General features: G+C 35.9%; 1 protein-coding gene across 3 annotated transcripts in view; it reads right to left on the bottom strand.

Annotated features, from left to right (window-relative positions):
• Positions 1 to 1,177: 1,177 nt before the first annotated feature.
• The window catches only part of CACNA2D1 (calcium voltage-gated channel auxiliary subunit alpha2delta 1), a 453,094-nt gene continuing 439,755 nt past the window's right edge, over positions 1,178 to 14,516 (bottom strand). For all 3 annotated transcript variants that reach the window (XM_068400329.1, XM_068400331.1, XM_068400330.1), the window contains one exon: positions 1,178 to 5,866. In XM_068400329.1, the coding sequence (XP_068256430.1) occupies positions 5,750 to 5,866 (117 nt within the window). In that variant the 3' untranslated portion in view covers positions 1,178 to 5,749. The remainder of the gene's footprint in view (positions 5,867 to 14,516) is intronic.

Below are 14,516 nucleotides of genomic sequence, written 5' to 3'. Positions count from 1 at the left end.
TCTAGTATAGAATATCTATCTGCAGTGCAGCGATTCCCAAATCGAACTGGTGGAGCCAAAGATGTTTGTAAGTTCCAGAAGTGGGGGAAGAAACCCTGTGTCTTCCAAGAGTGTCGGCTCCTGGTACTTAATGAATAGTGTATTGTAACACAGAATTTAAATTAAATGTGTACCAGGAAGGGATTTTTGGGTTTTATTTATTTCTACAACTCAATGGCAGTCAGCATACAGAAAACATGATACAATGAGTTCAGCCTGTGGGGTAATCATGTAGTTAGGCGGCAATGTGTAATCTAGTTGAGGCCAGTAATCTCTGGATGTTGATGTGCAATGTCATGTGCTGCCTTTTAGCATTTCCACATGGGCGATCAGTTACTTTGCAGCATTAGAATCTGCGTTAGATTTCTTACTCTCTTATCTGACTCCTTGGGGATTCAGTACACCCTGCAGTAGTTTACAACTGCCATTCTCTTTGGGTTTTGACACGAATGCAGCCAAGGATTAAAATAAGGCTTCTAAATCAGTTACCACTTGCAGCCGTCTGCCCTGCCCTTCTGACAGAGATTGCCAGTGCCACCACAGTAAGTCTGAAAATACAGTGAAGCAGCTCCTGAACGTCTCAAGCCTGTTTAGGTACACAGATCCACTTTGAATTTAATGCTTAGCTGAGAACGGCAGCAGTACAGAAGCTGATTCATAAATCACGCAGCAATCTTTGTCAGAGGTCGGGCAACAACTTGGGCAGCACCCATCCGAGCCATCTGATTTTATTTTGCTTCTCCGTGGGAATGAACCCTTGGACTTCATCAATGTTTACAAGTTAGTAAATTATAATCCTTCCAAAAACAATTGTTTCAGAACAACAGGGCTACTTCAGATGCTTTGCAGACTATTATTTCACTGAGTGCCTTACAGACTCAGTTTTTATTGGTTTCATTTATTTTTTCACTTTTTTGAAATTTTCACAGCCACAAATGAAGGAGAAATGAGGATCTGCTGCACATCCTCCTTTGAACCCCAGTAAGAAGTGTGTTAAGTCACTGTCTCCACACTGGAAAAATCTCTCTCTTTCAGACACTTGGGTGCAGTTATATAGCAAACTCAGAAGTATTATATAGCAAAATATGTAGTCCCTTATTTACATGTTTTTATTATACAAAATGAACAATCAAAGTAGTTGTTGATTTTAAATGATAAACTTTTATTCTGAATATACTGTTTTTGCACAAGAATTAACACAACAGTTCTAGGATTATAAACTTTTTATAACATTATTGTACAAATTTTTACAAAAAATTATTTTTCCAGGCTTCTCAAGTTCCACAAAAGTGTCAAGAGAACACAAGAAAAGGGAGAAAGACCTGCTTGCCTTGTAAGAGCAAACAAGCCTTTTTTTGCAGAAACGCACACTGAGCATTTCAATAAAAATATCCCAGAAAGCATGATCCAGACATTCCGTACAACACAAGAAGAGAAGACAGCTTTGTCAGATCACAATCGCAATTTCATGGCATCTGAACAAGACAGTATCCCTTTAGCCTCAGTGAAATTATTTCTTCAAGATGATGTTTTTCTTTTAAACCATAAACAGGACAGACGCAAGTAGCTGGGAAGAGGGTGAGGCTAACTTTTCAAAACTCTTGAATTGTTTTCAGACACTTTGTTTTAATCTTTTTACAGTAGTGTACAATGAGTATTAACAATATTAACATTGTGGTATGAAAACAAAACCCAACAAATCTGGCCTTTGTTAAAGGCTTGGATGTCTGATGAAGCTAGGGTAAAATTTATCCTAAGGAAGGAGTTATTAAGATTTCACCTTCACTTGTCATTCCAAAAACACCCGAGTGCATTGCAGTGCCTTGTAGGCATTAATATACTTCTTAATAACCAGCGTGCTGGTATCTGAATTTTTAGGACCAGTGGGACTGAGGTGGTGTTTTGAAATTAAGACATACTAAGCACGTTTTCTGAGCTTAAGTGTTAATGGGAACAAAACGTCTTAATGTCTCTTCAGTGACACCGAAAAACTCTCAACCACAGCAAGTAACACTTGGGTTGCAAAGGTCACTTAAAAGGGATACTGCCTATTTGAACCCAGTAAGGCCAGTTTTTAAGTTAGTAAAAGGAATATTATAGGAAAACTTACAAATGGCAGCGACACTGGTTTTTCGTCAAGTTAAGCAGTAAAGCCTCAAGCATTAGAAACATGAAAAAGATCATACTAAAGTCTTAAAGGTACAGGACCTAAAAATCTTGTCAATCAAACCTGTTATGTTATGTTAAAAACTTGTTACAAATATGGACCACGGTCTGTTTTGGCAGTAATGCTGGTTGTTTAAATGAAAAACTAGAAAGAAACCTTTCATGTTAAGTCCTCAGATCATGTTTTGCACAGTAACATGCTGTAACAACTTTAATGGTGGTTATTTGTTGGACATACGACAGGCTGCATGACTTCTGTGTAAACTGAAACAGTCCCAACAGTTCCCTTAGTACTATTTAAAGGATTTGAGCAAATATCAAAACAGCGTTTTATCTGGCTTTAAAAAAACCCCACCTTTTTACAACATATTGTAATTTGAAAATGTCTCAATTTAAAGCCTAGGATCAAGTTTCTTCTCTCACAGACAAGAGAAGATGACTATTATGCATTATGTGAGAATAAGGATGTTCTTCTGTATGAGAATATGTATTTATTCATGGAAGTTATTTCTAACAGACTGGTATTCACATTTTGGGATAGCTAAAGTTGACACTGCATTTTCTATCTGTATTTTGTAATTTGCAGCTATCCAGGTAGCACATTTTAAAAAATCTTGACCATCACTTGTATATAATCAAAATATATATTGGTTTCTTCAAAAAGAAGCCAACATTTCATTTTTTCCTCTGTAAAGTATTGCATTCTATGGGGACGGTACTAAGCCCTTCTGGGAGGGCCAGATCTTGAGTTTTCTATCAGACGGGTATAAAGGCTGGAAGGCTGAGTGTTTATACAGAAACATATTTCTTTGGGTCATACAGAGCGGCAGAGGAGACGAACAAAGAGTATTTCCCTCTTTGGCTAACCCAAGAAGGCCAATGCATCTGCATGGCATGGGCTTCTCCCTCCTTTTGAATTTGAGCACTCTAAGGCAAGTGGGATGCGAGCAAAAGCCATGGTTGTTTTCTGTGGCAGCATGGCTTTGTGCTGTCTTTCTTTCTGCCTACAGACTCTAATCAAATGTTTATTAGGTAACTCAGAATAAGGACTACCAGCATAAGCAAATTGTTCTGAAATGTTAAGCAATGTAACTTTTCCATGAAGGGTTTCTTTTGGCAAGCTAAGTGAAAACTATAGAGAATTTAATATACTAATAAACTTTAAGGAGATTAAAAGAGCAAAATGCAAACTAACATGTATTTTAAGCAATCTTAGAATAAAAGCTATGGGTTTAGTAAGTATGGCCCTAATCTTACAACACTTGTTCCATAAAATTTGAATTGACCATGTTAAGCAAAAATATAGGATGGAGTCTCAGCATTAAAAAGACTCAAACCATTTTTTTATCAGGTGGTAACTAGTGATAGGGTGAAGTGAAGTGCAGTAATGTGACTGGAAGGAAGAGCTTCAAGATTATCTTCACCCGTATTATCAAAATTAGCTCACCTTCCCTGAGCAGGACCTGAAGTCATCCAACACAATTAATTGTACTTTTAACCCCATGTCTTTACTAGAGATATTTTTTAAAAAGCTAAATCTGATCATTAAACAAAAGATCAGGTTTTATTTTTTCACTCACTATATTCCCAAACATGAGAAAATATGTAGCTGGAGCCAAGGTACATGAGAAATACAACGAACCAGCCATGTGTACAACCACAGTAGACATCTGATCTTTTAAGCCATGCCATGGCTTTGAGTAGCTTCTTCAGTTTTCATAGGATATTAATGCATGCCCAATTATTTCTCTAAGCTTCTGGCATGATCAAAACTATATCAATCAGTTGCCAGCATATACATACCAATGCTTTGCATTTTCTTATTTTTTTAAAGAGCTAGTGTATTGTGCCATGTTAATATTTGCATATTGCAGTTGTTAGCAGAATTGTACAATACCAGCAGAGTTGCACATTCATTGGTTTAGCTGTCTTGCAATACTGTTTAGTTCTGAAAACTAGAAAAAAAGCGCAAATCATATTTTGCATCAACACTATGCTACACTGTAATATTGTAATTTACTGCACCAATCTGTATCACCAATGAGATTGCATAAAAACAACTTCTAAAATTATTATTCACAATCAAGTATCAATGTGCATACATACAGATTCAAGGCTCCCCGTTTGTTTAGATTTTTTCTAATCTCAGCAACCAGGACATTTTGCTGTTAAGTATGCTATTTTCTATAATAAATAGCAACAGTAGAAGTTTTAATATTATGGGTGTTTTTAAATGAAGGAAAGAAAGGGGGAACCTGATATGAACAGTAGAGAACAAATACTTCCAAAAATAAATGTGTTAAATCTGATTTTTATATACTTAAAATATCTGTACACAGATTTTCATGTGAGATTGTTATTCTGTAAAAAATCCAACTCAACCCTTTTGTTACGATAGCTAAATTTACCCAATTTTCTCAGCTTTTTCATTGCACAGTATATTCAGAGCTCTGCTTCATAATATAATTTAATATTATTTGATTGCAACACATTGCAATGTTCAGTTTCTCACACAAAAAAAGAATCACTCAGTTACCTTTTCAATGGACTATACTCTACCATCAAAGAAAGCAAACTGAAAAACAATAACATAGCATCATCATCATGCAAAATACCCTTGGAAATCAGCGTTCAAATATCACAAAGACATTTTTTATTCACAAGTATTTTTGTTTGAGCCTTTGAAGGATTCGACTAGCTTTATATATAGCCGCATTGTGTGAAAAGGAGGTGAATATTACATTGAAATTAATGTTTTTCTAACAGAAGATGACACCAAGTTTAAAATGAGAATGACTTTTTAGCTAAACTCTCAAGCACCTTTATATTTTTAAAAATAGAAGTTAGCTTCCTTCCTTCCTTCTTTCCTTCCTTCCTTCCTTCCTTCCTTCCTTCCTTCCTTCCAACTAACAATTTAGCAACCTACCAAAACTTAGCTGGCTACATGATTCACTATGGAAGAATAAACCACTCATCATAAAGCATTTCAATCATGCTGAACTTCTGATGAAGACTAGTCAATATTTTCATTTTACTCAACTAGTTTGGACAAAACTGATGTTCAAAGCAGCAATCATGGTGCTAGTAATGTATATTGGGGAGTACGGTTTCATTTTTCTCTTTTTTCTTTTTTGTTAAAATAACTCTTCATGTAAAAGAATATAGATCTTCAAGATATCCAAAGCTTAAAAGAACTGAAAATCATATACATAAGCTATTGTCAGGGGAGCCCTTTTACATGAAGTAATCAAGATTACAACAACAAACAAATGAAGAAAAATAATGATTTTAGATTCCCCAATGAAGCACGTACAGAATTCTGTTCGGATGGCATAGACGATGCAGCATTCACACACGTTTAAGGATCCGACACTCCAACATGCAGCCACCGCGGGTGCCTTTATGAGTCTCACAACGAGTGATAAGCAGACACGAGCACTGCTGTTCTGCTGCTGCCTGAATAGCTGACCCCTTTTAAAATGAAACTGAGGCTATCGTTTTGGCCGGGTCTTGATTAACTTATGCAGGTTTTGGTTTAGCAAGGTCATAACTGGCAGTGTCTGCTGCCAGATAACAGCCAAAGCAGGACCAACTGAATTCCTACCATAGACCACAGTGATGGACTCAGACCAGAGACACCACCGCAGTCGGCCGAATCTTCCTGTTGACAAGAAAAGAAGAAATCATTTAAAATTAACTACAATTAAATTTACTGAGAAGTAATCTACATTTTAGACTTCAACAATTTTGAACTATCCTTGAGGCATCCTTTTTGGTCTTACATACTTTATTTTGCCTAAAATAACAGCAAAATAATTCCTGGAAGTTTTCTGATTTTTGGTACAGAGTGGCATTACTACATTAACTATAAGTATGGGAGGAATAAATACTTACAAGGCTTACTGCAGCCACTTATGAACTAGATGGGATATTTACACAATCAAACAAGAAATGCTGTGGGATATACATGGAGGGCCCAGTAAACCACATCTATATTCCTTAAAATTGCATCAATTTGGAGATTTTGAGTATCACTTTATTGTGAGGAAATATGGCAGTACAGATAACTTTTCAAGATAAGAAAACAAATAGCAGAATTTGTTCATGTCCATTTCATCAACATGATCATGCATTAAAACGAATATGCTCTGCAGGTAAAGATATGATCAAAGAGAATGAAAATCCTTTCTCTGTCTCTGATGCTGTATTCAACTATGAGAACCAAATTTTCTATTGGCTTTTTGTACATTTGATGCAGTCTGTAGAGAGGACCCTCCAGTTTGAGGGCTCACTCTGAGCTGCAACTACTCTGTCACGCATCAGTGGACCTAACTATTCATTATGCCACACAGCAATCAAACCTCTTTTCCCCATTCCTCTTTACCTTTAATTGCTGTTCCTTGGTCCCACTTTGCCTATAATGCATAATGTCTTTCACATCATGGACTTAGTCATTAGTCTGGCTGTAATACATTTGATACCTGCTCTGGAGTCTGTAACATCTTTACACCTTGTTTCTCAGGACTGACACAATCTATGTTTAGCTGCCTGAAACAGCAGGACAATGTTCCACCCATCCCCTGCACTGCTCTGTCCACTGAGACTGAGATTCATGGGTTGCTCTGAAGGCTGAAAATATTTGGTCTTCATCTTGTTTTCACTGTATTCTGTACCCATAGTATAAAAAGACACTTTCCGTTTTCCAGGAGATCCCAAGCCTCCAAGGACAAGACAACAGTGTAGGTGGGAAGAGACTTAGGTATATCAGGAACTGGGGAAACCACTTGAATAGGAGGAACATGTGCAGAGAAGGACAGATTGCACCTTAACAGTAACAGACCCCAGCTGCTGGCACAGAAATTAAAAAGACTTTAGAACAAAAAGCTGAGGAAAGCCAACATGCATGGAACAGGTCCTGGTTCAGACTGACATGCCAATGAAGCAGACATAACTAATATTCAATGTGCCTCAGAAAAGGCTGGAGGGAGAGGGATAAAAAGTACAATTAGGATAAATAAGGAAGGGTCATTAAAACACCTTTAATTTATTGGCACATCCTTAAGCAAAACTTTCAAGTGCTTCTACACCAATGCTAGGAACATTAAGATGAGGGAATGAAGACAAGTCATCAGTGAATCATCCCAAAATAATACACATATCAGAAACCTGGTGGAAGGAGAATAATCAGTAAGACATTGCATTGTCAGGCAGACAACTTTGTAAGAACAACAGTGTAGGACATACAGCAGAAGGGTAGTATGTAAAGGATAATATAAAGTGTAAAAGCATTAAAGTATAACAGGAAAAGGAAAGTGTGATGGAATCTCTGTGGGTAAGAAATTTCAGAGTCTAATTATAAAAACTCAACACTAAGACTGCTCTGCTGACCATCTGATCAAAGTGACAATATCAATCAGGAAACGTTATGTGAGATTAGAAAAGCCATATATAGACTGGATCAATGCCTTATCAAAAAGAGATGTAGAGATCACATTTTTGGATAAATGACTGCCTTTTGGAACAAATAGTCTTTGAATCTTTAGTGGTGCATGGAGCCCTCTTCAAAATTATTAGTAGAGGGCTGCTCTGTACAGCTCTAGTATAGCTCCAGTAGCTCTGTAGACCACAACATAATAGGATTTAGCATTGTTGTGTGAGAGATCAGACCAACCAAATCCAAACGATACCAATTTCAAGAAAGGGAACTATGTGAAAATTACCAAAAGCAGTTAAAAAACCCCACAACCCCAAAACCAAGAAAACGAAAAAAAACCCCAAGCAAACAAACAAAAACCAGAAAGCAGGAAAAAAAACACCTAGAAGCGTCTCAAAAAGCAAGTCCCTCACAAGGATCCAGAAGAATATTTAGAAATATTGCATTAGATACCAAGGTAAAATGAATGCCACAATTACAACCACCACCCCCCTCCCCTAAAAATCTAATGCCAAAACAATTGAAAAAACACCAACCTCCCCCTCCACACACAGACAAAAAAAAACCAAAACAAACCCAAAACCCCAAAGAAACACCCATGCATGAATCAGTAGGGAAATTAAGTACACTGTCATAGGGAAAAGGTCAGAATTTAAGAAATCTAGTTTACTGAAATGGCCAAGAACAGGAAAGCACATAGAAATGGCAGATTAGATATAAACAGGAAATTAGGAGGGCTGATAAAGAATTTTTATAACCTCCCTACAAAATATGCTGAAAATGATAGTAGAAAGTTTTGACTAAATCAAAAGAACAAAGCCAAATACGGAGTTAGGGCAACTGCTTGGTAACAGAGGTGTAAAGAGAGGACTGACTTGGGGATTACAGGGCATAGCAAAGGACTTCAGTGGGCTCTTTGTGTCAGTTTTAAGGGGTGAAGACTTTAGTGAGATTCCCACCACGCACAATGCATTCTTTAAGGCAGAGAGGTCAGAGGAATCAGAATCAGTTTGGAATAAATATATGGAAAATCAGATAAAGCAGACAAATTAGACTCAATGCGTCATCAGGAATTATAGCATTCACCAACAGTCTCCCTTAGAAACTTGGAAGTAAAAGGAAAAAAAAATCCAACCCAAAAAGAGCATTCACATTCTTCAGAAAAAAAAAGAAGAAAAAAAACATTAATTCTGTCCTAAAGCAAATAGCTCACGTTACCTGCCATTCTTTATCAATAGTAGCCATTTCCAGACATTTCTCTGCTATCTGTTAGGTTTGTAATTTAGTTCTATAATTTTGGCTCAGGCTTTTTTTTTTTCAGTTGGTTGCACTCTACAAGTTCAAAATTCCTAAGGTTTCCGGTCAACAAGTAAGTCATAAGTGAACTCTGCTGCACCACATTTGGAGTAGGATGCTAAGATTTGAAGATGCACTGAACTTTCTGGTTTATTTATTTTGGCTCTGTCACTTTTTACATCTGCATTGTGTCTTGTCATGTAACTTTATTTCTATTCAAAGCACCTAAAAATAACCATTTTGCATCTTCCGCACAGTGAGTACCATCAGAAACAGAATTATCAGTAACGGTTTCTTCTCACATGAATTCAATGAAGAGTACTTAGTGTTACCTCTTGGTATTTAAGATTCTTATCACTGAAATTATTTAGAACAGTCATCTTTGAAGAAATAGTCTAAAGTAAAGCATAAGGTCTAAAATTTTCCAGCAGAGGGGAGATGTCGGGAGAGTAAGAAAGAAGTAAATTGAAGGTCTTAAACAAAATTGTGCATAATAGGAAGGGAAAAATATCATTACAGTGAAAAAGGCATCCATTACGGATACAGAATAGGTGGACCTCCACATACAGAATTACACAGTACTCAGCTTTCATGTCACCTCTTCATTAGACCAAATATTGGGTAAATTATGTTGATGAATTAATCCTACTACTATATGTACTTGAAACAAATCCCAGCTGCCCATTTCTATTTGCTTTTTGAGATTCTTTTTTTTAAACTACATCACAATTTATGATGAGCACTGCTTTTACATTCAACAGTTATACTATGTAATATTCCTATTGGATTGAAAAAAAATATTGTAGTATCATTTTTCTCTCCCTAAGACTACATAGAAAAGTTTTTAAAGGATTCACAACTTCACAAGGGTGGAGAATGTCTTGGAAGCCTCATGAAGGAGAGGTATCTTCTTATTATGAATGACAAAGTTTAACTATACTAGACAAAAGTATATAAGGTTTATACACATATTCCAAGGTTGGTGAGATTTTAAATTCATATCGATCAAAGTCACGTTGAATTTCTGAGGTTTGTAGACCAATTTACAGCGGTAAGCCAGCAGTTCTGCCAAGAACAATTTCTAAATATTCTCTCTGGAATCAGTTATTCTTTTGTGTCCTAAGCCAAGACAAAAATAGTACTGGCAAAGAAGGTACAGTAAATCCTACCTAAATTACTTTTTCCTCCCCAGCATTGCATATGGTAATTTTTGTGTGCTTTAACTGTTGTGAAAATTACAAGAAATGTAAATAAAAAAAGGAGGAGAAAGTCTGATTACATGCTGATTTACATAAATGCAAAAAATCAACAGTTTTATGGAAATGAGTGGGATCCCATCATTAATTTGGAACCAGACTAAAACATAAGTTTTGAATGGTCTTCAAAATGTCTTTTTTGAAAACACTTCCCCTATTCCTGAGCTTTAAGAAAACTTCTCAACTGTTTCCTGTAAATGTTATTTTTGAGATTTCTTATAAAATTTCTTATAACAAATTACATAGCATCATTTTATCTTATCTTTACCTTATCTTATCTTTACCTCATCTCATCTTTACCTCTGCCAGTGCAGTTAGACACTGAACTATTTTTAAGCACTTTCACTGAAATGTTCCAGCCCGTTACACTAGTCTCTACTACATTAGTCACACAGAAAACCTGAATAACCAGCAGATGAGCTGGGGATGTCCTCTCTTTGTTGTCTTCAAAATAATATTCTGTATATTATTCCTCTTTGAAGAGAGAAACAATTGGAAAAGAAATTGGAAAGAATCCTCTTTAGCCAGTTTCATTTCATCAGAAGTGTATCAGAAATGTCTTGCATTAATAAGTCACATCAAATTTCCCTGCGTGCTTGAGGTAGAGAAGTGTCAAACTCAAATGTCATCTCCTTCACATCATGCCTTACTGTGATAACTCTAGAGAGGGTTATTTTACAACATCACACACTATGAAAATTATCCAGCACCTGCAGAATGGAAATGAATGCTTTTATAAAACCAACAATATTCATTCTTAAGTATCAAACCCACATATTCATTGTTATATATCAACATTTCCTTGAAGGAAGTGCCAGTCCAAAATTTTAAAGACACACATGGAAATATAAATACATATATATACACATACAGGTATAAGTCTATAAACATATTTGTTACTTCTTTAAAAGTACACTATAAGTATTGAATGTACTAAAACTTTGCCTTGAAACCTTAATCATTTATCAGAACCCATTGTGCTATATATATTTATCCTATAAAAAGGATAAACCAACAATATCTGCCAAAGATCTTCTGATCTGGCCTTTGATATCAAACTGAGCACCTCAAAGTTATACCTTTTATAAACACACATTTTAAATGCTTCATATTGCATGGAGAACACCTTTGCTTTTACTCCAGAGTCATTTCAAGTTCCAGTGCATGGTCTTTCATAAATTTAGTGTTACCCTCCTTTGTCTGGAGTATCCCACAAAGCTGTCAAAGCTGTATAGCTACCCACACACAGATCAGGGATACAGCCAATCCCATCAAGATGTATAGAGCTGTCTGGGCTGCTGATCCCCCTTAAAGCTCCCACTGACATCCCTGGGAGCTGATGAAAATAAGACATGCCCAGAAGGGGCTAAAAACCTGCAGAGTTCTTGTCTTTATTCTCAAGCATGGCAAACAAAAAAACAGTGTACAGGTATAAAGTAAGAGCAACCTATTCAACGAGATGATAAAGACTATTTTGTTATCCTTGATGAAAAAAAAAGCTGCCATTATTGAACCTGATCAGCTGGTTTGTATCTGTGTTGGCTTCAGTGATTTTAATAAAACTACACAGATTAATATCCAGTGAGAACATATTTCCAAAATCATAAAGTTATTAAAAACAAGATTGATGAATGAAATTACCTTTAAAACTTTCTGCTGCCAAAAGTCTATCAAGTAAAATTATATTTCGAGAGTTTCCCAGTATTTTGGTTTGCCTTCTTGAGCAGAAAGACCATTTTGGACATAAAGAATTCAGCTCAAGGTGAGTCTCTGCTGCTTTATGTGCATTGGACAGTAGATTTTTAATTAAAATAAGGTTACTCGCAGAGAAAATTGCATGAGTAAGGACAAGAGATGTTAATCTTCTAGATTTTAATATGAAATACCACTGCCTTGGGGGAAGGGATTTTCACCTTTCCTTGCAACCTTCAGCCATGGCTGTGCAAGTTCCTAGGTTTGCTTGAAATTAGATCATTTAAATACAGAACAGGAAACTTCAAAATTACTCAAATACAGCTGTTAAACAGAAATTTAGGCTTTTTTTCACTGATGTTCAAGTAATATTGATTGAGCCATCCCCCAAGGATAAAGAGAATATAAATTATTGACAAAATGAGTGTTCTAAATCGTTATAATTTTCGATATTTTACTACACTAACTCTGAAAAATTACTTTAAAGTTTCCGTTGCTGCCTCTCAGCTGGCTTTACTTGGATAGGTATGTTAGTATCTCCCTCTAGTGGTTTTCTGAGTAATAATATTGATCAGAAACCCCTCCAGGGTACAAGATCATTAATTTTATTCTCTTTAGATGAGCAGTTCTCTTGCATACATGTCACTAGCACAGCAGTGCACACTCGCACACCATTAAATGCAACACAGTCTAAAATGCCAAGGCTTTTGTTATGAACCCCAGAGCCTGCACTAAGTCAACATGCAAGACTTCATGTATCCATGTATATCATTAGAAGAAAAAACCCACCTTCTGCTGCAATTAGGCAATGAATATGTTTAGGTTGCAAAAAAGTAAAAAGCAAAAATATGATTTTACTGAATTCGTAGTTTAACCAAATTGATGCATGCTATTACCTTCTGTCATTAACATTTGTGTTAATTTGAATGCAGTGAAAACTCCTTACTCTTCTCAATAGCAACACTTACTCTAACACAGAGCACTCATCCTTGCTATCCCTAAGTACAGCTTTATTTTCACAGGTATGATAGTCTCTTCTAATTACTTTGTACCTTTGTCTCTGTGCAGAAAACTTTCTTCTGTTTCATTTTAACAGGGATAAGGGAAAAATGTTTTGAAGGGAATGACACTGACTGGGTACATGTGCAATCTCAAAGAGCCGACCATATAAACCCAACAGGTTCCCGTGTCTTTGTATCTGCTATGGGAAAGGCCCTTGTGTTCTGTAGTTGTGATTTATAAGGCTCCAGACAGGGTTTTTTTCATATTTAATTTCCCTTAATATTGCAATAGTAATTTGCTCCAGATTGTTGCCTTTGGGACTGGCTTAATTCTGTTTTCTTTTGTATGCTTAGTAAGTAAAAAAGTCTGCTAATTTTTTAAGCCAAGAACAAAACAAAAAATTAGAGAAAGTAACTGACCATCCACACCACATGAAAACTTGCAGAAAAATGAAGATAGGAGCGGACGTCATGGCAGAGGCACGACTCGTTGTGCATATAGGCTGATCCTATTAATAACGGGCAAAGTAGCAAGTAGAGGAAAGGAAAGAAAACACAGAAAAAAAGACATACAAGATGAGATATCATGCAGATTGCTGGCAGTTAGCAGAGTTAATGTGAAAGCATCCACCCAAGAGCAAGAGATTCACAGCAAATTTTGCAAATAAACTTAACCAAAACAATCCACTGTTACAAAACACATGACTTACACACTGATCAGCACATCAAGCTAGTGAGCAAGAGTTGTACTTTCACACACAATTGTATCAGAAGGATCTAGAATATTTACAATGGCCAAAAAGCTTTTGGATGGTTTTTCAACTTTGTTTAACTTTTGTTGGCCAGTAAGAAGACTTCCTTTTTGAAACAAAATTTGGTTACTAGGAAAATGCATTGAATACTAACTGTCTGGACTTTTTTAATACTGCTGACCTGCCAGTAATTGTGCGTCATTAAAGAAAAGCAGAGAATATACTGGAAGAAAACTTGGTATACAGCAGTTATAGCCAACTAACTGCACTAGTTTTGGACAATCTTTCCTTTGCAGAAATGGGATGAGGCATCACAAATGGATTTTAAAAATATTTATTTTATATAATGGCAGGTACTTCCCTGTTCAGTTCTTTTTGTCTTGAAATTTATTCTGAACAATTTGAATTCACCATATTCTCTTTCATACAGCATTTTGAAAGGTAAGACAGAGAGTATATTCAAAATAATTTATATATGTGGCACAATTATAATTTTTCTCCTTTAAAACTGTAATGTATATCATGCAGGGAGTACTAAACAGCATAGTTTTGCTGATTTCAGTAAAGTAATGCACTTTTATTCCTGTTAAGAATGTGACCTAAGCTCAATACACATTTGCAGAATTTCTAAGAGGAACAACATCCTAAACCACATATGATGTTTTTAATCATTTAACAACACCCTAAATAATATTTGGAAACACTAATATAAAAATAATACTTCTAAGCCAGAATTAACATCTGTTTGTGAAATCCACAGAAGAAATAAATTTCACAGCACTGTACAGAGACCATCAGTTTTATGCTTGCCGATGGGTTTTTTTTTTAGAGGGAATCATGTGTGAAAGTGCAATGGTTATAGGAAAGGCAGATAAGAAAG

The sequence above is a fragment of the Nyctibius grandis genome, chromosome 5, assembly GCF_013368605.1.
Source record: "Nyctibius grandis isolate bNycGra1 chromosome 5, bNycGra1.pri, whole genome shotgun sequence".
Taxonomy (NCBI): Eukaryota; Metazoa; Chordata; class Aves; order Nyctibiiformes; family Nyctibiidae; genus Nyctibius; species Nyctibius grandis.
The sequence above is the reverse complement of the archived record's forward strand: the minus strand, read 5'-3'. Positions and strand labels throughout refer to the sequence as shown.